The sequence below is a fragment of the Brassica napus genome, chromosome C6 (assembly GCF_020379485.1).
Source record: "Brassica napus cultivar Da-Ae chromosome C6, Da-Ae, whole genome shotgun sequence".
NCBI lineage: Eukaryota > Viridiplantae > Streptophyta > Magnoliopsida > Brassicales > Brassicaceae > Brassica > Brassica napus.
In genome coordinates this window covers 5,342,973-5,366,455 of record NC_063449.1, presented here as the reverse complement: position 1 = coordinate 5,366,455, position 23,483 = coordinate 5,342,973, and the positions used below count along the sequence as shown (strand labels likewise).

Genomic DNA, 23,483 nt, shown 5'->3' with positions numbered 1-23,483 from the left:
CCGGTCGTGGTCCGGAAAGTGGTGGGCTCGGTTGAACTTGGCTTGATCACCAAGGCCGAGTGTCACACGTAGATGTGACAGCCCCCGGCGAGTCCGATAGAGGACCGGGGCACGGCGATTCCGATTGAGGACCGTGACCGGGCGATTCCCAAGCGTCTACATCTGTGTGGTGTAATAGTGAAGGGATTGCCGGTGTCCCTTATGTGGAGGAAGAATGATTCTGTTGGGTCCTAGGAGTATATATATATATATATATGTTGTTTGATTGATGCGACACTCATAAAGAATGTTTTGATTTAATATGGTTTAATGGTTTATTGCTTAAATCGGTCTTGCTTTATGATCTTGAATGTTGCTTGTTGAACTACCCGTCTTGGTTGTGTTTGGGGTTAGGTTTAGAATGACGGGTAGTTGTATATGCTAGATAGGGAACCCTGGCTCACTGAGTGAAACTAGTTCACTCACTCCTCACATCCTTTTGCAGGTGACCAGTAGAAAGGACCATAGCGCTCGCAGAACTGTAGGAGCTGGTGTAGATTGGACATCTTTTGCTAAAGACTCGTTTTCAAGATATATAAATGTATGTTTTACTTTCGACTGCGTCCATGGACCATATGTATAATATTTTGGGCTTGTGAACTTCATGTTTTTTATATATGGAATAAAGTATGTTTTATATTCATGACGTGTTGAATCTGATATTAGGTTAGTCCAACCTAACACAACTCTATGATTTGGTACGGGTTGCAAAGCCTTAGGCCGAAGATTAGAGGAAACGAGTTTTGAATGGATATTCTGGGTTACAGAGTTATGTTTGTGACTTGGAAAGTCTATTCTAAACCCGTTGTGACACTTTCGGACTTGGCAGAGGAAGGTCGTTCGGGCATATTCTTGCCCGGCTGACTGACTGATGTCTAAAACGGTTTGGGGGTGTTACAGGCCCGATCCATAAACCGGCCCATCCGCAGGAGAGAGAGAGAGGAGAGAGAGTCGGCCTATTGAGGAGAGAGAGAGAGACGACTACATCTATGTTTTCCTTATTCGTTTATGTTTATGATTTGTAATCTTTTCTATTCTTTTATTTCCATTTATCTCTCTTGTAACCCTTATATAAAATGAACACTTATTCATTAATAATATACACATAAACTTACAGCTCTAAATCCTATGTTTCACGACACTTCTATGTTTTGTCCTATTTCTTGAAATTTCTAGATCAAAACATGGCCACATATCTGTTTCCCTTCTGAACATAAATTATTATTAAAATCTTTTTTTCAAGAAATGTACTAAAAATTCCTTAAAAGATCATAGATCACTGAAATGAGAAAAACAGATTCCTCTGCTGTACATTATTGCCCGCTATTCAATTTGATAAATGTACACAAGTTTACATTACAATGTAGTGTCAGTTTTCACTAACTCTTGTACTCAGTGCATAGTCGATGGTGTTGGATGTTGTTGCGGTATCGGTGGAACCGGATAAGCCGGTAGAGCATAAGGAGCAACTCCAAGATGATGGGGATGATGATGATGATGATGATGAGCTCCCATTGGAGGTGGAAGCATCACAGGTGTTCCAACAGCTGAACCCATATGATCAGGTGGTGCGATGATCGGTTGTCCCACAGGCGCACTGCCATACATCCCTACTCCAGCCATTGTCGGATGATGCGGTTGCGGCTGTGCTGGTCTAGGTTTAGCTACTTGTTGTTGTTGTCCTGTAACCGCAGGAGCTTGATTGTTCACAGAAGTGATGTCATGAATGCTAGACCGTCTTCGATCTCGGTTCATCGAGTTAAGCCTGATGAAGTATTTTTGAGCATGACTTGCTACTTGAGTTGGTGTTCTTGTGATCACAAAGTTCCTTGAGATGCTTCTCCAATCTCCCTTCCCAAATTTCTCCAAACCCAACAGAAACAACCTTCAAGAACAAGAAAACAAAAAAACAGAGCATTTGAATAAAGGTAACATCTTTTCCACTTTCTTTAAGATGAAGTGAGGAAGAAGGAGACACCTATGCTCTTCTTCTGTCCATGGAATCCCTTTTCTTCTCTCCTGCTCATGTCTTGAACTACTTCTTCCGCCGCCATTTGTCCCGGAGACTCCGTGGTTTGGTTTCTTCTCCGGTGATCCGCTTCCACCGGAGGAATGACAGTCTCTGTTCGGAGGAGAAGCTTCTGCAGCTTCGTCTCCGGTTCTGTGATAACGAGGTAATGGGACTTGTCCGTTCTCTATTGCCTTCACGTCTTCTAAAAGGATTTGGTAATGTTTCTTTACTTGTTCTAATGTTTTTGTTGGAACCGTTGACGCCATTTTGCTCCATTGTTCCTCTGTTATCTCTTCTTCTACACAATGTATAGCAATTGCGTTCTCGAATGATTTCTCTTCTTCTCTGCTCCATGTCACTGCTACACTCTCCATTTGATTCTTGCTTCAATCCCTGTTTCTCTCTCTCTCTCTTTTCTATGCTTCTCTCTCCTCTCTTACTCTCTTCTTTGATCGTGTGGTGGGCATGATGGTGTTTGTGAAACGTATGTGAATGGGTCAGATTCTTTGCTTTTTGGAGTTTTGTGTAAAACTTCTTTTGTTTTCCAGGTGCGCACGATAAGAGTGGACAGTGTATATGCGCAGGATAAGAGAGGACATGTGCGCAGGATAAGAGGTTTGATGGGGACTTTAACTTATTCACAAGCATCAATCAGTTGGGTTCGTTTTCTATTGTGTCGAGAGTAGGCACAAGATAAGATTCTTGTAGTTGACGTACGATCACCCTCAATTTTCTTTTAAATTGCTCCTCCTCACTCTTTAGAGATTTGGTAATTTTTGGTTTATGTTTTTTGTCGGAAACCAATGTTAAATATTAGTAAGGTCGTAATATGTTTTTGAGATAGAGAGAGGAGCTTAGTGATGTGTCAATCGTATTATCTATCTATCTACAGTATATTGCATGGAATCAGAAATAAGCATTCGGAAAACATGAATGTAATTCTTTGGTAAATGAATATGCGTCCAAATTTAGGGAGTGTGTGTACACGCGCATTAAGACCATGTTCGTTTCTCTATCCAAACGCTGCATCCGGATGTTAACATTCAAATATTGTTCGTTCGCACACTATTCTATCAACATCGAGATGCAGCATCAAAAATATCTAGAATATCCAGATATTTAAAATGTAAAAAAAAGTAGAGGTTGAATGACACATTTGCATCTCAAAATTAAAAAAAAACTTAAATACCTTTAATAGAAATATAAAAATTAATTAAATTAGTTATTATAATTATTTTATTTTATTTTTAATCATAAAATTATGTTTTTTTCGTCAAAATCAAAAATAACGTTTTTCCACCAAAATCGAAATCACGTTTTTTCACAAAAATTGAAAAAATTACGTTTTCCCGACAAAACAAGAAATTGCATTTTTTCGCCGAAACAAGAAAATTTTCTTTTCCAGCCAAAACAAAAAAATCACGTCTCCCTCCAAAACTAAAAATTAAAATTTTCCGCCAAAACTAGAAAATCTCATTTTTCAAAACTAGAAAATCTCATTTTTCAAAACTAGAAAATCTCATTTTTCTGCCCAAACCAAAAATCAAGTTTTTCTGCTAAAACTATAAAATCGCTTTTTCTGCCAATACTAACTATAAAAATACTAACTATAAAAATGAACAATATATGAATGTAATATCTAAATGTGGTATTCAGATGCTACATCAAATACACAAAAGAACGTGGGCTAAATTACTCATATAATATACACCAACAAACTATAATTATTACGTTAACAATTTTCTCAAAACAAAATGAAATTTATTACGTTAACAATATAAATCACATACGTAATACTAACTCACAAAATAATACGAATTATAGAACTTACATCATCGTATTTGTTAATTATGAACTCCACCAAACAAAATCTTGTTCATTAAAGTCTTATAAATGTATAACAATATGAAAAATTATAATGATCTTACTTATAATAGTTTGTAAGCACGTTTGTTTGTATAGAAGAAGAAAACTAAAAACAGTAGTTCCTATTTTCTTGTTGAACTAAGTTGTATATTGAATATGGTTAAGAGAGCACCCAAAAAAATATCTATATGCTTCCAAATTTCAAAACTGGAATCTCGAAAATCCTAATAACTTTGAAAAAAAGAATCAGCAATTCTATAAAATGCTTTTAGTTTAACTTTGTTGAAATGAAGAAGAAAATAGAATCAGACTAAAGAAGTTAGTTCAAGATCAACTGAGAGTTCATCAAGAGAAGCCAATGATCCATTGTTGAAGTTGAATCATGGATAGTCAAATCGTGGACAACAAATCGTGGACAACAAATCGTGGACACTTGACCATGGACAATAAATAGTGGACAGCTGAACTGTGGACAGCTGAATCGAAAGTTCCCAAACATGTTTAAGCTTCAAGTAAACTAAGTTTGGATGTAAAAGTTTATTTCTGGTCAGTATTGGACAAGAAGAAGTCACATGGGAGTTTGGAGAAGCAACCAGACTTTTCACTATCAAACCATGAAGAATGCACCTTACTCATATCACTTTCACTCAAGCAGACTGTGCCATCCTCTCTTATATCCCTTTCTCCTCATCTGGTTGTGCCTCTCCTTGTCCAAATCCTCTTGGCCTCTTCCAATTCCCCATTATATTAGTTGTTTAGTTTTTCCCTGATTTAGTAATTGTTTATTGTAAGTGATTGTCTATTTAAAGACCTTCACCATCTCTTGTAACACCAACTAGCATCAATATTCAAGTTTATTTCGGTCTAAATTCGTGGCTCTATCTCTCTATCTTGTGTCTAAACAATATTCACAATGTAGAGAGTTAAACATTATGGTTTAGAGGCTGCCTTAACTCTTTCTCTCTTAAGGCAGCCTAATACTTGTAAAACCCACTCTAAACTCTCCTTAACAACTTACCATCCTGATCATGCATAGTCAAACATTCTCTTTTCAGCCTTATATCGCAGCCTGATTCTGTGGCTTGTCCGAGACTGATGATATTACTCTTCAAGTCAGGTATGTAGTAGACATCACACATTGTTCTCGTTTCTCCGTTTCTGTCTATAAACTCAATGGAACCCCTTTCCCTTGATGTCTATGCGAGAGTCATCCCCAAATTTGACCTTTCCTGTGATGCTCTCATTAACTCTCTTGAAGTATCGACGATCTCCAGTCATGTGGTTACTGGCTCCATTGTCCAGATACCACATATTATCCTCTCCACAAGATTCGTATCTGCTCAGCATTACCTTCTCTTCATTAAGATAGATCACCTCATGCATCATAAGCTCGTCTGCATCTTGTGTATCATCTCTTTCTTGTTCTTGCGTTTCTTGCAACTTGAGGAGACGGTCTGGACAAGTGGTGGCGTAGTGACCCATCTTGTCACAACGGAAACACATTATTCTCGATGTGTCTCTTCCCCCATAGCGTCCACGTCCTCAGCCCCTGTTAGTCCGTCCTCCTCTGCCTCAATACCCTCTATCATCCTGAGAATCACGCGTGGATTGCTGCTCTGCATTAGAATACATAAGCTTGCTTTGATCTTCCTGATTGCCATCTTCCTCCTGAACACGTTCTTCATAGGCCTTCAAGCGCCCCACAATATCTTCAAAACTCGTGGTCTTGAGATCAAGCACTTGTTCAAGAGCTGCGACAATGTGTATATACTTCTTGCGAGGAAGGCACTTAAGAAACTTCTTGACGAGTTTTGGTTCCTCAATCTCCTCTCCCAAAGCACTGGACTTAGAAGAAAGCTCTGATAGCTTGCCGACGAAGTCGTCGATCTTCGTGGTGTCTTTCATCTTCAACCTATCAAACTCTGCCATTAAAGTCTGCAACCTGGCTTCCTTTACCCTCTCTGCACCAACATGTCGAGCCCTGACAGCATCCCACACCTTCTTCGCAGTGTTCAACTCTCCAACTTGCAGAACCAAGGTCTCGGGTATTGCTTGGAACAACAAAGCAATTGCTACGTCGTTCTTATCATTCTCGTCCGTTCCGTTCTCGACATTACTCCACACCTTATGAATCTTAAGAAAATTCCTCATCCGTATCGCCCACACCATGTAGTTGGTTGAGTTCAACATCGGACACTTGATGGAGGATTGCTCTCCATCCTTCGATTTCGCAGTCGATATTATTGCTAGGTCTCCCATTCTCGATCGTTATTCAAATTATCAACCGAGGTTGATTTTTCTGAAAGCTCTCATACCAAATATAGAACTCAAAGATTATAGAAGAATGCCTCTCTTATTAGCTTAAGAAAATATGCTCAAAACTTAAGCTCTCAATCTCTAAACTCTTGTAAGTTATGTCACACCTTGACATCTCCTTATATAGAGTTTATTATTTCCTAATCCTATTAAACAATACATTTAGATAACTCCTAAACATATCTATCCATATCTCGGTAGGATTAGGCCTCATGCTTATCTCTAAGCTTCCTTGCTCTTCAAGCTTAATCCAACAAAGGTAAGACCAATGGCCTTAACATGTCACTTTGGAGGCATACACGAGTGTTGATACTGGATTTTGTACTAAATCCATCCCGCTAAAAGAATTAGAAGACCGGTTAGCATTAACTCGAGTTGGGTTTAAAACCAGCCCAGAGGGACGTAATATCGGCTCATAGAGCCCGCACGAGTCAAATGAGATCTTTGGCTTGGATCAAAGAATAAGTCTAAAAGATCCCCCATATCTCGGAAGGTAGCTCGTAACTTGAATAATGTAGAAAGGAGTCAAAGCTAAATGTGAGGAACACGTGTAACAAACTCACCAAACTTAGAAGAGTCAACACCCTCCTATAAAAGAAGAACAAGATGGCTTTTGCAAAGGGGGCTGGAGCACTTTACTTTCCACAAAATAAATAAACAGAATCATGAACGTTGACACTAAAAATACAAGGAAGAAGACACGTGCTTTCTTGATTATCATCCCACTTCTCCAACATAAATCAAACCAACACGGGGCAAGGAGACGGGATCAACAACATATTGTTGCTTGCTTTACGGATCAATTACAGCCATGTATTTGATCAGACTAAAATCCTTCTTATCTCACGAGACCTCAACGAGAAGACGAGAGCTCTTCATACGATGTCTGATCTAACGAGATCATATGTAACCGATCCGAGTTCTTATAGATTCATCATTCATTCGCAAAAGATACAAGACCGATAAAACCGACATCTCACTCGAGATGACAATAACCAAACTACGTTCAGACTTGATCCCTTGACGGGTACGTAGGCAGCTCGATCCCGAGTTCAGTCACGATCCTTTTTCTCTTCCGAGATCTCGATGTTGTTTGACACGAAGAACAAAGTCCATTTTCGACGAATCGAACCTAATTCTATTGTTGTGTTCTGAGGATATTGTCGCCCACGAAGTTCTTTCTTCCCTAGTTTTATTTCTCAAACACTATCAAATACTTAGTGTAGATTTTAGGATCTACATTTTGGCGCCGACTGTGGGGAAGATAGACAAAAGACATCCTTACTTGGAACCCGATCCTAAGCTTCGAAAGCACGAGAATGGATCTGACCTCCGATACCATTGTTACTACTGAACCATGAAACGATAATACTGATCTCTCCAAACCCGACACGAAGATCGAAGCCAAAACTCCACCGAGATCATCGAGCAAACCGGTCTGCACCGGAAAAAGTAGACGACTTGCCACCATCGATCTCAACCCATATCCCATCTTCGTGTCGTTTCTGAAAACCGATTCGAGGCTTATCAGGAACAAGAAACTAGAAGCACCTTTTTCTATTTTCCCAATCTTCTACCGAAAGCAAAATAAGGAGGAAGCGAGCCAGCAGCAAAGTCAAACACGTTTCAATCATACAGATAATAGAGACATAGTCTTTTTGACCACATGATTGAAAGAACGAGAAGGAAAAAGCTCGCTGAGCCATGTGCTTGAGAGCCAAACGACGTTGTCTTGCCATTGTCACGTACCGGACCCGTACTATGAAGAGCGTGAGAAAGCTGAGTGGGAAGAAAGACACACAAAGCCGGAGCCGTGCCTTACCACCACCGATACCGATCTCCACCAGCATGAGCCGTGAGTCACCGGAGAACCACGGGAACGAGGTCTCAGTCGTGAAAATCACTGCCTAAGAGATCATATCAAGTTGAATGGATCACCATCTCACTCTTGCTTGCATCTCAAGCTTCTTCCTTCATCACCTATGAAGCCGTTTTGACATTACGACACCCACCGTTTGCTTGATCCATGGCGAAACCTTAACTTGTTTGGTGATCAAGTTATCTTGTTCTGTTTTCCGATCCGTCTCGCAGTCTCCCATATTGGCTAAGCCTAAGCAACATGACCGTTTATACCAAGATCAAAAGATGTCTATATATTGATGGACAACAAAACTTCTCCTACAACAACATCAGATATGTTCATTATAATAAGAAAAAACATGAGTTTCAACTCACGATACAGAACTCTAAATGGTCATTTAAAGTTCATCAGATATAAGCACTTGACGATTTACCGATCACCGAAAAAAAATTTTCCCGACGTTGAATGAAAGAGAGTTCGTGAACTCGAGATTACTAGTTTCACTTCCACGAACGAGAGCTCTCAAGGAGCCAGAGGAACAATTGAAAAGCCATTATATTTCTATTGTTATCATCGATTACAAAGCACCACCATGACGACAAAACGATTCAGATTATTTGAGAAGGGAAGACACTCGATCCTATGTAGTTTGCATATAGTAAAGACGTGTCTATATTACAACAAGAGACGAATCATATTTTGATTACGATAATGAAAAAAGACACATACTTTTCAAAGAAGAAGAGCCCGAGTCTTAAAGACCAGTAACATGTTCGCCATCGCTTCACGAGTCAGATACGGTAACATATTTGGCCAGAATATAATCTTTCATCCGACAAAGCTGCTCGATAAAACCAAGAATGGAGAAAACTATAAACAGAACGATAATATTATCATGAATTCAAGATAATAAGAATCTTCTTCCACCCTCTTATCAGACAAGAGCACAAGCTCTCATAAGAAAAGAAAGAACAAGTTCAAAAACCGTCATATTTCTGTCACAATAAGGTGGGATCACCACTACAATAAGTTGGACGAGAGAAGTTACAACGAAGACAAATATGAGAACAAGAACAGAGCTTCCACCGCGTGATTTGATCAAAGAGAAGCTTTATATCAAATTCTCAAATGGAGCACGCCTCCGCAAACGACATCCCAAGGCTGAAGAGCTTGTGAGTTAAAGAGAATCCCCCTCACTCAGCAAGAGCAACGACTTTGTTGATTACTTCATTTCCACGAAACTGAACCATTATGTTTTCATAATGGTTAAATGCTTCCTCCACCACTTGATTATTCAACGAGAAGAAAAGGAGATGTATTTCTTTACTATTCATCACAAAAATATGTTTTTCTATTCGCGGAAGATAAGAAAGTTACAAAAATGAACCTTCTCTTACTGATGAATAAGGATATAACTCGTTTTCATATGATGATATTTACGCGAACTCGATGTCTTGCTCGAGACCGATGAAGCTGATATCTTGCTCGAAATCGATGAAGAAAGCGTCCGACTCAAGACAACGAAATCGATGCTTCGCTCGAGATGACTATAAACTGAATCATAGGATTTGAACTAGGGTTGCTACCCACTCGACCTCCATGAACGAAAGCTCACAAGTTGGACAACCACGACTACAAGCATCCCTCTCTCACCTTCCAGCAAAGAAGAGTTCCCACCACTCAAGAGAAACCAATAAAAAGATCACCATATTCCTATCACCGCGTGACTACACGAACATGACTTTTAAACAATTCTAATTGTTTAAAGAAGAAAGATACGCAATAATTGATATTTTCTACACGAAAAACAAACAAGAAGTGGATGTGCATTATAAACAGATGACCAGGAAAAGCTCGTTAGCTAAAGAGATTCAAATACAGTCATGTGTTCGACGGAAGCAGTTCTCTCCCTCTACGAACATAGCCCAACGAGATCTCGAGTTGATGATACACCATTTCGTAACGATCTTCATACGACATAAAGAAATCTTCATATTTGTTATAGTAAGAGACGAGATCATATTATAACTACGACATATAAATAAGGGTACAAGTTCTTCAATCACAATGTCAAACTTTTTAACCAAAACCGACGTCCCATTTGAAACCGATGAAGCTGATGTCTTGTTCCGGACCAATGAGGAAAACTTCTCATTAAAGAAAAGGCGGCTCGGAGTCATGTCAAAGGATTCTCCGTTCTACAACCTCGTCACCTCACTTGAAGAACTGGGGGAACAACATCCCGCCAAAGGATTAAAAAAAAAACGGTTATTATCAACCCGAGTTGAGGCAAGTTAAGGCGGAAACGGCCCCCTGAGATCTCGTAAAGCAATGAGGACTTCTCTAGCTTACTGATTCTAAATCCCATTCATCTTAAGTGCACAAACTCTAAAGTGTTGTGTTACTTCTCAAGGATTAAATTCAAACTAGAGATTCTCTGCCTAATATAATCAGTTTACTGTCTAGGATTCTTGGTTATATTTATGCTTTGTGTGAGGATTCAATCACAAGTTGGTTGTCTCTGATCTTTAATGGTGAGTTCCTATTGTGTGGTTGAAGGGAATTCAGTTAAAAGTTAATTGAATACTCTCTTAACATGAGACAAACACTCATGAATTCCAACATGGTATCAGAGCTTTGTTGCTCTTTTTTGGGATCAAACTTATCTATTTTCTCTCTGTTTTTGAATAAATCATTTCTCTCCCACTCTGATATAGTGTAAGCTTGGTCAAAACTTTTTAGTATCTGTGTATCAAGCTTGAGGAAGATATAAGATTTCGAAAATGCTTCACCATTTTACTTTATCCATTGGATAATAGTTTTTTTTCTTAATGGAACATCTCTTTGACCAGTGGACAAATTGTTTTGATCCATTGGTTTCACTGTTGTCTAAGCCACAGAAAGCACTTGTTCATGTGTTATTCTGATGGTTCTCTTGTTGCAAGCCCTGGAAAACATCAGTTCATGCGTTATTCCAGTGGCACATGTCTAAGATCAGTGGATAAATTGATTGTCCAATTGTCCATTGTGTTTCAGCTACTAAAGCACCAAACTCTTGATGAGTATTGGATGCTCATGGCTGTTAAAGCTTCCGCAAAACTCAAGAAAACATAGCAAAACTCTGTCCATTAGAACTCTTGAGCAATAATTCTCCATTCTCTTATTCTCTGATTTTCAGGTTACTTATTCTCCATCATTATTCTACTAATACTCTAGTTACATCATTCTCTACTTTCTATTTATCCTCTGGTTACTCAAATATCTATTCTCACAATCTTGTTTAGAATCTGCCTAAGGTTGTAAAACTGTCTTGAGGTTAGTTGTCTTAAAGAATTGTCTTGCTTCTGCCCTTAGTGAAATTGATTGTCCTGTTTCCTGAATGCTTAGTCTTGATGATTAGGATTCAGAGAGTTTTGCTAGGATAGAATCTTAAAGATACCTGTCCATTGCTTGGTTGAAATGTGTTTTAAAGATAAGACTTGGTGAAAATCCATGTTCTGATCCCTTGTTGTCTATTGATGCTTGTCTTAGTGATGGTTTGACAGATTTCCCATGTTGATCAGAGCCTGCACAAGATGTATATTCCTGACCATGGAGAAATAATTTGTGAGTAGACCAGGTGGCTTAAAAGCTCATATCAAGCTTGTCTCCTCCCCTATACTCGGAGTCAAGCTTGAGGGGCGGGGGGGGGGGGGGGGGGGGGGGGGGGCTGTAAATGAGCTTTCATGGTCTGTCTAGAAGCCATTGCAAGAAGAATTCAACAAGGACAGAAACAACTTGGAGTTAGAACAGCTACCTTCTGATTGGGAAGCTATGGATCAGCTTCTACATGGAGTTAGAACAGTTACCTTCAGTTGGGAAGCTATGGATCAGCCAAAGGCATGGAGTTATAACAGTTACCTTCTGGTGGGGAAGCTATGAATCAGCCCATAGCATATGTGCTAGTAGCATGTTGATGAAGCTTCAAGTTAAGAAGGCTGTGGTCTCAAGGCATTGGTGATCATCATTGGCTCTCATCTTCCAAGCTTGGCCACATACTCTCATTCTCAGGTCAAGCTTGAGGAGGGGTGTTAATATGAGAAGCCAATGTCTATCTTCTTATGCAAGGGAAGTACCTAAACTATACTTATTCTTGTTTGAATAGGTTTGCCCCTTGAGAATTGATGCATGTGTGTGTGCATTGTTTGAATAAGGTACTTGGAGCTCATGATAAGAGTCTGGTCGTGGATCAAACCCTTTGATGATGGCAGGATGTCAGAAGAAAGGGGGAGACAAAGAACCAGCCACATTGAGACTTCCAAGCAGTTTTGAGTGTGAAGCAAGGAAGGCATTGGTGCCTGCTTGCCATTGAAGTAAGGCTATGATCTAGGGTTTATGAGTCCCTAAACTTGATCATAAGACTCATAAACCCACTGGTCAATCCCTAGGATGAGGGTGGTTGCACGCCTGCTCCCTCCCCGTGTCCACTAGCGCGAAATGCTTGCATGCGAGAGAGATCCCAATTCCGGGCGTCTAATCCTTTTGCCGCCGCAAGGCTGGCTAATCGTACGCAGCAGGCTCGAAGGTAATCTCCCCATTGGGGTCGTTTTCCCTTCTGGTCTGGCCTTCTCATTGTTCCCAATTCCACTCTTTTTCCCTAAGTGATGGTTTTATCCCATGAGGCTTTCCACACTTAGGTTTTTAATGAGGCAAGTACTCTCAGTTCCAAGCTTGCCCAAGGATCTCCTATGGTCAAGCTTGAGGGGGAGTGTTGAAATGAAGAAGAAAATAGAACCAGAGTAAAGGAGTTAGTTCAAGATCAACTGAGAGTTCATCAAGAGAAGCCAATGATCCATTGTTGAAGTTGAATCATGGACAGTCAAATCATGGACAACAAATCGTGGACAACAAATCGTGGACACTTGACCATGGACAATAAATAGTGGACAGCTGAACTGTGGAAAGCTGAATCCAAAGTTCCCAAACATGTTTAAGCTTCAAGTAAACTAAGTTTGGATGCAAAGGTTTATTTCTGGTCAGAATTGGACAAGAAGAAGTCACATGGGAGCTTGGAGAAGCAACCAGACTTGTCACTATCCAACCATGAAGAACGCACCTTACTCATATCACTTTCACTCAAGCAGACTGTGCCATCCTCTCTTATGTCCCTTTTTCCTCATCTGGTTGTGCCTCTCCTTGTCCATATCCTCTTGGCCTCTTCCAATTCCCTATTATATTAGTTGTTTAGTTTTTCCATGATTTAGTAATTGTTTATTGTAAGTGATTGTCTATTTAAAGACCTTCACCATCTCTTGTAACACCAACTAGCATCAACATACAAGTTTCTCTCAGTCTAAATTCGTGGCTCTCTCTCTCTATCTTGTGTCTAAACAATAATCACAATGTAGAGAGTTAAGCATTATGGTTTAGAGGCTGCCTTGACTCTTTCTCTCTTAAGGCAGCCTAATACTTGTAAAACTCACTCTAAACTCTTCTTCATCTCTTCTTAAACTCTAGCTTACTGATTCTAAATCCCATTCATCTTAAGTGCACAAACTCTAAAGTGTTGTGTTACTTCTCAAGGATTAGATTCAAACTAGAGATTCTCTGCCTTATATAATCATTTTACTGTCTAGGATTCTTGGTTATATTTATGCTTTGTGTGAGGATTCAATCACAAATTGGTTGTCCCTGATCTTTAATGGTGAGTTCCTGTTGTGTGGTTGAAGGAGATTCAGTTATAAGTTAACTAAATACTCTCTTGACATGAGACAAACACTCATGAATTCCAACAAGTTTCGTTTAGTTAACACCAGGCTTCCAAAAACTTGCCGACAGTGCTTGCAACCTTAGTTCGATGCTACTACCTAAAGTTTGATTTTACTATAAAAGAATCTTGCTCGAAGTGTTCAATTAATTTTCCAAAATATTTGAAACTCTTTCACTGTGAAAGCATGTATAACAGCATTCACACATGTATATAACCATTCGCACCAGCTTGCTTGAACACCACAAGCAAAAAAACTATTACACTCGGTCAGGGGCGGACCCACCTTCTGAGGAGTTGTGGCGTACTAACATATAAAATATCTTATACAAACAAAATAAGAATATAAGTTGTCAGCTATGATGGTTTAAAAGGTTCAAGAGTGCTCCATGCAACCCAAATTCGACACAATTAGGTGTTTTTATCTTCAGATTTTTGTTTACTTTATTATGCTTTATTCACATTTTCATATAAATAAGGCTCCGAATGGTATGCAGATCAAGTGAATTATGCAGAAATGCATATATTAAACTAATTTATCGAATACATTTAATTAAACGATTGTTAAAAACTAAATTTGTAAGTTAAACATCCAAAACAAAAATAATAAAATCTTAATATCTCTATAATATTATTTGAGAAGTCAGTTTCCTATGTGTCGCTCTCACATTAACTCTCACGATTGTTGATTACACTGATATCCTTAATGAATTAAAAATATTAAATACTACTATTTATTTATTTATTTAGTTTCCTTTCAAAAAAGTTTGAAAACATATACATATAATAAAAAAAGGAATTTTTTTATAAAGTTAAAAAAAAAACGAATTGAAAACGAAAATATATGTATATATAATATGATTTCATAAAAGTGGGGAAAGTTCACAAAATAGTAATATTACATTTAAAAATATTTTTAAATAACATAAAATATATTTTTGAAGTAATAAAATACTTTCTATATATCTATATTTTCTTAGATGAAAAATTTGTATATAATGTGATTTTATTAAAAACAATTTACACGGATAATCTTGTTATTAGAAAAAGAAATAACATTTCTTTCAAAACATAATTTTAAACAATACAAAAATATTCAAAGTAATAGAAATATTTTTATATCTCTATCTATTTTCTTAGATAATTACATAAAATAATTAACTAACATAAACTGATATATGTTTAATTGACTAAAAATAGTTTATAATTAGTATTATTGAAGTGTTTTATTTATTTTTCATATATTTTGTTAACTACAATATCTTCCAATTACAGCAAAAAAAATATAGATAAAATATATTTTAGTTATATAATATCATTTTCAAATAAAATCAAAATATTGTTTAATGCTTATTTTTAAGAGATAATAAAAAACTAAAGTAAAAAATAAAAATAAAAATCGTTTGATCAAATAGTTGCAAAATAGTTTAATGAGGTAGATATATTATATTTTATCATTATTAAAGTTATTTGTTTTCTTAATATTAAATTTTCTTTTAAATTTTATGTTTTTATGTTTGTGGAACTTAATATAGGAGAAATTTTTATGTTTACCACTTTCATGGTATTTCGAGTAAGTTACATAAAGAGACACTTTTATCTTTTCTGCTACACAACTAGACACTTTGTGCCTTTGACACACAATTTATGAAACCAAAGCATATTGTGGACAATTATTGGGGTGATTGGTAGTTGCTGTAGGTGCTGTCCACATCCCTATTTATTTCTAAAGCACCAAATTCAGAGCAATCAAGCTTTAAATTTTTTTTTGAAACCACAACTTTAAAAATAACCTACAGTTGTACAAGTGCTCTGCAGAACCAAATATCCAAAGCAATTTTTTAGTGCTTTCATAAAATTCTACAGAAATAAAATTTAAAGCCACAGCAAAAAATCTACAGATTTTTTTCTACAGCAAAAATTTTAAAGCTACAGCCATTACCAATCGGACCCTATGTCCTTATACCGAGTTGAGCTTATCGTGTGTAGTTAGGAAAAGTGAAAATTAGTTATTTATTTATTTTGTTTGATTTGTTAAGCAATTAATAACCACACGATTAAAAAAACCTTTTTGATCTAAGGGTTACTTTTCAATCACCGCCTCCACTATCTCCACTTCCATTACCACTTTCGTTTCAATTACTACATATGTCTCGATCACCACCTCTGCTATTTCCTCCACCACCGCCACCTCCATAACCACCACCGCGATCTTCACCTCCACCACAATTACGGATTAAGCCTCATTCATAGCCACCACTTCCTTGTTCTTAGCCATTACCACCACCACCTTCATAACCACCACAACCTTCACCACTGTATCCACCACCTTGTTCTGAGCCTTGTTCGTAACCACCACCGCCTTGTTCATAGCCACCACTGCCACCTCCATAACCATCCACCACCTTCGTATCCACAACATCCATAATCACTACAACATACATTGTGTTAACCACCGCCACCTCTACCATGGCCTCCACTTATGTATCCATCACCCTCACGTCTTCCATCTCTACGGTATCCACCACAATTGCTACCGGAACTAGTCTCGTAGGAACTCACATCTCCTAAGCGACTCTACCACAATCCCAGATCTCCTCAAGCTTCGAAAGCTCGCCGCTCAAGCTTTGAAAGCTTACCGCTCAATCTTTGAAAGCTCTCATCTCTCAGCTTCAGTCTCGGTTCGTCGGAACTCACGTCTCCTCTGCAAATTCACCGAACTCTCTAAATCTCCTCCGCTCAAGCCCAGAAAGTTCGCCGCTCTCACCGAACTCTCCAAATCTGAAGTCGCGTTCAACTCGTCGCCAGTGGTCAAGCTTGTTAAGGCCAAGAAAGATGGGTTTGGAGGCGACAGAGGAACAACCGATTCAATGAAGGTTATGTCAGTGAAATCCGGCTCCAATTCGCTAAAGGTCTATGTTTGAGAATTTATGGATTTAATAGAAGGTTATGGTTTGTGAATTGAGATGGCATCTGAGGTCGGGGTAAAGATAAACTTTGTCTCTTGGAATCTACAAAATGAAAGTGAAAAATCTATTATTTGTTTTATTGTTACTAGTTAGGAAAACCAAGAACCAATTGTGTCTGGTTAGAGAATTCATAAAAGCCATTTTCAGTAAGAGTTGAAGAGTTGAAGGTTAAGTTAGACATTGCACAAAGGGAAAGTGTCTACAATGACCAAAGTGTCTTAAAGCATAATTCATAAGATGAATTGTGTCTGGGGGAGTAAATGTTTCTACCACTTTTCATCTTTACCACCACTAAAGAGACATTTTCAAAAATATCTTCTTCATTAATTGGCAAAAGACTCGTATACCCTTGTTATCTATATATATAATAAATTATTATTTAAATAAATAAATAAAAATAAAAATAATAATAATTTTTTATGTTTTCGAATTATATTTTTTCAAGTTCGAATTTTTTTATAAATTTATTTTTTTTGAATTTATTTTTTCAAATTTTTTTTTTATCTTTTTTTTTTCAAAATTTCTTGTTGAAAATCAAAAATTATGTTTGAAACTATTTTTTAAATTTTTTTTATATTTTTTAAGTATTTATTTATATATTTATTAGAATCCTAAATTTTACATTCCAAAAACCCTACCCCACCCCACCCCTCGATTCTAAACCCTAAGTCTAGATTAGTTAACCCTAGTGGTATAAGTGTCTTTTACCCGTCATTAAAAGTGAGGGTAAAAGTGATTATTGTAAACATGAAAAGTAATACTATGAATATGGTATTTGTGGCAATTTCTCCTTAATATAACCATAATCAAAATACCAAAGCAAATTTAAATTCTCATTTTTAATATTATTTAAAATAAATTTTAGTTTCCCTTCAATAAATCAAAAGCATAAGTCTAGATTAGTTAACCTTAAGGGTATAAGTGTTTTTTACTCTTCATTAAAAGTGAGGGTAAAAGTGATTAGTGTAAACATGAAAAGTGATACTATGAATGTGGTATTTGTGGCAATTTCCCCTTAATATAGCCATAATAAAAATACCAAAGCAAATCTGAATTCTCATTTTTAATATTATTTAAAATAAATTTTAGTTTCCATTCAATAAATCAAAGGCATAAAGTTATTTAGAATTTATAAAATATTTTAATTATTGTAAATATTAATATGTGTTCATGAGCTTCCAAAAATGTATCACCTACTTATGTATGTAACTTCCTATTGAGCATCACTTTATTTTATAATATATTTTTTAAAAAATTAGCATATAATTTGATAAATACTATGAAAACACATGCACATTTAAACGATAAATAAAATTGATTTGATTTGACTTAGTTATAATAAAAAATAATTATATTTAATTTGAATTTGAAAGAATATATGTAACTCAATATACTCACAACATGAGTGATTCGACTAATCTAACTTATATCTAAAATCATAGATTTAACTACGATAAGAATATATAATTTTATAAGAATAGTAATTTATTTTATAAATATAAATCATATGAGAACTCAAAACATATTTAAATAAAAATAAAATATTAACCAACTGTAAGAATTTAGTTTTTTCTAAAATTTATATATATGCATGAGACTTCAGAATATTATCGTTATATTAATTTATTTAATTTGGAATCATATACTTTAGTTTATTTTTTTATTTTATTCTAAGCACAATATATCTGAAGTTATACATAATCTTCATAAAATATATTTACATATATAAGACAACAACCATCTAAATGAAAATAAGAAATTAATCAAAATTTTAATACATTTAGACTAAAAAATATTATAGTTGAATTCAGAGATGCAATCCAAATTACCCAAATCATAACTAAATTGACTGTAAAAACAACAAAACCGATTAAATATAACATATATAAAATCATATGTATTATTAAAGTAATATAATATTATAAATATAAATGATGCATACAAATTATAAATTAATTTAAAATTAAAAGTAAATAGCAATCAATTATTATATTATATTTACTTCAAAAATATTTATACCTGTGCATGAGCACGAGAAATCACCTATCACTTTAAAGATACAAAGAAAAAAAATAATATTATATAAAAAGTAAGTACATTTATAACACATAATGAAGCTAAAAACATAAAAAATAATAATTATGGAGCATTTTTTTGGTCATACTTGTATGTGTCATTGTATCAGAAAAATCTTCATCAGAAAAAATTAAAATTCTAATTAAATCATGTAATGCCATTGTCGCTGTTACCACTATTTTTGAATATCCATATTTATTTTTTCTCTTAAGTATATAAATTATTATTTTATTTTATTTTTAATTTTTTTTTAATATTTGTATTAATTTTTTTAAAAGTGAATTATACTGTGGTATTTTTAACAAAGTTATTATTTTATTTTTATTTTGAAAATTAGAAAGTTTCTTTTTTATATATTCTGATTAATTTTAAAAAATTCCTAACGAGTTCTTAATATTAATTTTTTTGTCACAAATGTTTTGATGAATCCCAAACAAAATTCCAATAAAAAGGGTTGTTGGGAAAATTTTTTTTTGATCAAACTAATTTGCTAAATCATAAAATTTTATTGAATGTTGAAAATTTAAATAGATGAAATATAGTATTTGATTTAAAAGTAAATTACTAATAAAACTGAAAAGTTGAAACAATATAATAAAGAGAAAAAAACAAAAATAGCACTAAATCAAGTTTTTGTTCCCAAACTAGCACTCAAGGTCAAAAGTCACAAAAATAGCACTTAATGTTTTATCAAAAAGTCACAAACTTAGGGTTTAGAGTTAAAGGGTGGGGTTTAGGATTTAGGGTTTAGGGTTTAGGATTTAGGGTTTAGGGTTTAGGGTTTAGAGTTTAGGGTTTAGGGTTTAAAGTTTAGGGTTTAGGGTTTAGAGTTTAGGGTTTAGGGTTTAGTGTTTAGGGTTTAGAGTTTAAGGTTTAGGGTTTAGAGTTGAGAAATGAGGTTTTGGGGATAAGATTTCAAATTTTGAAAAATAAAAAAATTAAAATTTTCAAATGATAAACTTAGAAAGGTGCTATTTTGGTCATTTTAGTTTTGGAGTGCTATTTTTGTGATATAAACTTAGAAAGGTGCTATTTTGGAGATTTGCCCTATAATAAATTTACTTTTGAGATGAAATATAGTATTTGATTTAAAAGTGAAAGAAACAAATTAAATGAATATATTATAGGTGACAGAAAAAAAAAAACAAAAAAAAAAACAAGAATAACAAATTAATCTCATTAGCATGTTTTTGGTTTCTTTTCCTTTTCTCCTGCAGAAGCAGATCACTAAATCAATGACTAAATTTATCCTCCATGTAGATTTTATGATTTTCTTTTGTTCTGCATTTGGAAAGTTGAATGGGAAAAAACTACAGTCCAATTTATATTATTAATGGTCTTCATCTCTTCTGCATTTTGGCATGTATTACATTCGAAGCCTAAGTTTTCATTGTCCTTTTCTTTTTGCTATCCAATAGAAAATATTTGTTTTTGTTCCTTTACTTAAATATTAGCTTTTACCTTTTCAAAAATATAAATTATTTTGTTTAAGTTTTAACTTAACAATTATTTTATCAATTTTACTTTTAAACTTATATTAAAATAACCAGTAAAGAGTATTTAACATAACAAAAACCTCTTTATCTTATCAATTGACTCAAAATTTTGAAAAGTAATTATTTAAAAAATTATTCTTTAAAAAATTATAATTTAATAATTCAACTAATTAATATATAATTAAATTTTTAATAAATAAATATAAATATATGATAAGATTTTATAAATATAATATATATATTATGCCCCATGTTAAATTATTTTTTGGATCCGTCCCTGCACTCACCCGGTCGCAAACGGTTACACAATCTCACAATTAAAACCTCTCCACTACAAGAAAACATATTTTTTACTAGAGCAGTATACGTTGTAAATTCGTCGTAAACGGGGTGTTACGACGAATTAAGGTCGAAAGACGTTTCGTTGTTAAACATCCGTCGTAACGGAGGTTTCGTCGTAAACGACTCGTTACGTTTACGACGAAATATATTCCTCGTAAAGCGCATGGAAAGGATTCGTCGTAAACGACACGTAAGCATTCGTCCTAAAGCCCACGTAATTATTTCGATGTAAAGCACATGTAAATACTTTTGTTGTAAATCACTCGTAAACATTTCGATGTAAAACCCTCGTAAATATTTCGATGTTAATCACTCATAAACATTCGATGTAAACTCCATGTAATGTTTACGAGGAGTTTACATCGTTTCTTATTATATTATTATTAATTAGTATATAATAAATTTTAATTTATATTTAATATTCAGAATTTAAAATAATTTTAATTTTAAAACGAAATATGAAATTGGAAAACATATTTTAAAAAGTCATACAATAATATTTAAATTCATAATACAAACAGAAAAAAAAACTACATATTCTCGAAGTAGTTGGTGGGGTTGCTCGGCTGTTGACGGGTTGGATCAGACTCTTGGGGATCTCGTGGTGGCATTCCAAGAGCGGCTCGTCTCTCACTCAACATTCTCTGCATAACCGGGTTTCCCACGGCCATCACGTCTAGCAATTCCTCAAGAGAGTCTAAACGAACCTGCTGGCTATCCATTCGAGCCTTCATCTGAGCAGTCTCTTCATCCCGTCTCGAAGTGTATGACGAAGTTGCCCTTGCAACTTCGTTAACAGAGCCTATACCGACTATCCGTCCCTTCTTTTTAGGAGCCACCTATAAAATCAAAACATATATTAATATAGTTAATTATGTTAAAATATTTAAAATAATGTAAACAAAAATTTTAAGTTGTACCTCTTCGAAGATTCTGTCGATCTCTTCGGTGGACAATGTGACTGGTAATCCATCGGGAGACTCCTGGGTTAGTTGCGTCTCCCGTTCTTCAATCCGACCAGCCACTGTTTGGAAGAGTTTCTCAGATGCAGGATCCACAAAAACTCCGTCGGATGTGGCGTGAGTCATCTTGAATAGGTCAGACAGAGAAGGTAAGACTCCCGTCTTCTCGAACTAAAAAAAAAATTTAAATTAAAAATTAAAAATTATATTAATTGAATATTTTAAAATATATATTTAAAACAAAACTTACAGCTTCTAGACGGACTCCGGCACGAGGTTTTTGTCCGGTTCTGTGAAGCATGAGAAAATGACCATCTTTATCCTTCGTCCTTCGAGAAGCCGAGCACGAATTGGCCTTTTTGATCGAAGAGGGGTGCTCCCAATAGGCGATGAGGCCATCCCACACATCCGTCGTGAGCTCAGTGGGCTTTCCCTCATACCCGTAGATCTCCCACTTGTCCTTCCAATCAGAGACTGTGTTGCAGAGGCGTATCTTTGCCTTTGCAACGAATTCCGCCTTCACCCTCTCGGTGATTCCCAAAGACCAATGCCACTTTTGCTGAAACATAAATTTTTTAAAAAAATTACAATTAATAATAAATATTAAAAAAATATATATATATATTTAAAAGTGAAAATTTAATTAAATTTAAAAATCTTACCGCAAAACATTTAAACCACGTGATCTTAACGTGATTTGGTGTCTTGCTCCAGTTCGGGTATGCCCCGTCGTAGTAACCCTTAATCGTCGCCGAAACGCTCCGGCTAACACGGTTGTTAGCCCCAAACCTGAAAAAATACAATTTAACCGTTAGAAAATAAAAATTAATTTAATTTTAATGTAATAAAAATTAATAACTTACCAATAAGTTCCTCGGGGTCTATCGGGGTCTAGAACATCCAAACCCTCCCGTCCAGGCTGGGCAAGCAAATCCTCCACCGTATATCTCGCGAAGGGAGCATATGAAGGCACACGCAAATCCGGATGAACTGCACCTTCTGGGACAGGCTCAGGTGCAGCCGCTGGAGGAGGAGGTGGAGGCATCTGCGGTGGAAGAGGAGGACTCGAAAAAACTCTCTGAGAAGTCTGAGAGTCTGGAATTGCATCGGAAGACGATGGACCGGAAGAAGATGTACCGGAACCATCGCCAAACAACTGGACATAAGTAGGTGCTGCTGGTTTCCTTCTAGGAGCCATCTAAAAAAAATTTAAATAAATTTAATCAATTATGACGACATAATTAAAAAATTATTCCGTTACCTAACTAATCACCTAAACTATAGTATTCCGTCATCTAACTAATCACCTAAACTAATTATCTAACTAATCACCTAAACTAATTACCTAACTAATTAATAACCTAAACTAACTTAAAAAAAAAAAGGAGGAAAGAGAATGTACCTTAGAGGGAGAGGAGAGGAGTTTGGGAGGAATGAACGAGGCAGCCTCGTCTCGGCGTCTCAATATATAGAAAAGGATTCGTCGTAAACGCGACGTAATATTACGACGAAGTTACCAGACCCGCGTTTTTTCATTTACGACGAAGTTACCAGGCCCGTGTTTTTCGATTTACGACGAAATTACGTCGAAACGTCAGTTTACGACGAATTTACCAGGCCCACGTTTACGACGAAGTTACCAGGCCCGCGTTTTTCTATTTACGACGAAATTACAATGCTTAACCCTAAACACCGAGAATGAAATCCCTAAACCCCAAAGTCACATATCATCTAACATCATATCTCTTCTCTACTACTTTGTTCTCTTTCTCCAACTTAAACTCTAAAACCCTAAAACT

At 35.7% G+C, this 23,483-nt stretch overlaps 1 protein-coding gene across 1 annotated transcript; it reads right to left on the bottom strand.

The window, feature by feature from the left end:
- Positions 1–1,296: 1,296 nt before the first annotated feature.
- LOC111209673 (transcription factor SRM1-like) lies at positions 1,297–2,544 on the bottom strand. The gene is made up of 2 exons (XM_022709700.2): positions 2,018–2,544; positions 1,297–1,924 (listed from the first exon to the last, which is right to left on the bottom strand). The coding sequence occupies exons 1-2, from the start codon at positions 2,422–2,424 to the stop codon at positions 1,432–1,434; spliced, it is 900 nt and encodes a 299-aa protein (XP_022565421.2). The 5' UTR covers positions 2,425–2,544; the 3' UTR covers positions 1,297–1,431.
- Positions 2,545–23,483: the final 20,939 nt, after the last annotated feature.

What these genes read in the sequence shown, in the direction of transcription:
- LOC111209673 (XM_022709700.2), bottom strand. Translation starts at nt 2,424, where the DNA reads ATGGAGAGTGTAGCAGTGACATGGAGCAGAGAAGAAGAGAAATCATTC. An exon ending in TGGACAGAAGAAGAGCATAG is followed by an intron (nt 1,925 to 2,017) that starts GTGTCTCCTTCT and finishes TTGTTCTTGAAG; the next exon opens with GTTGTTTCTGTTGGGTTTGG.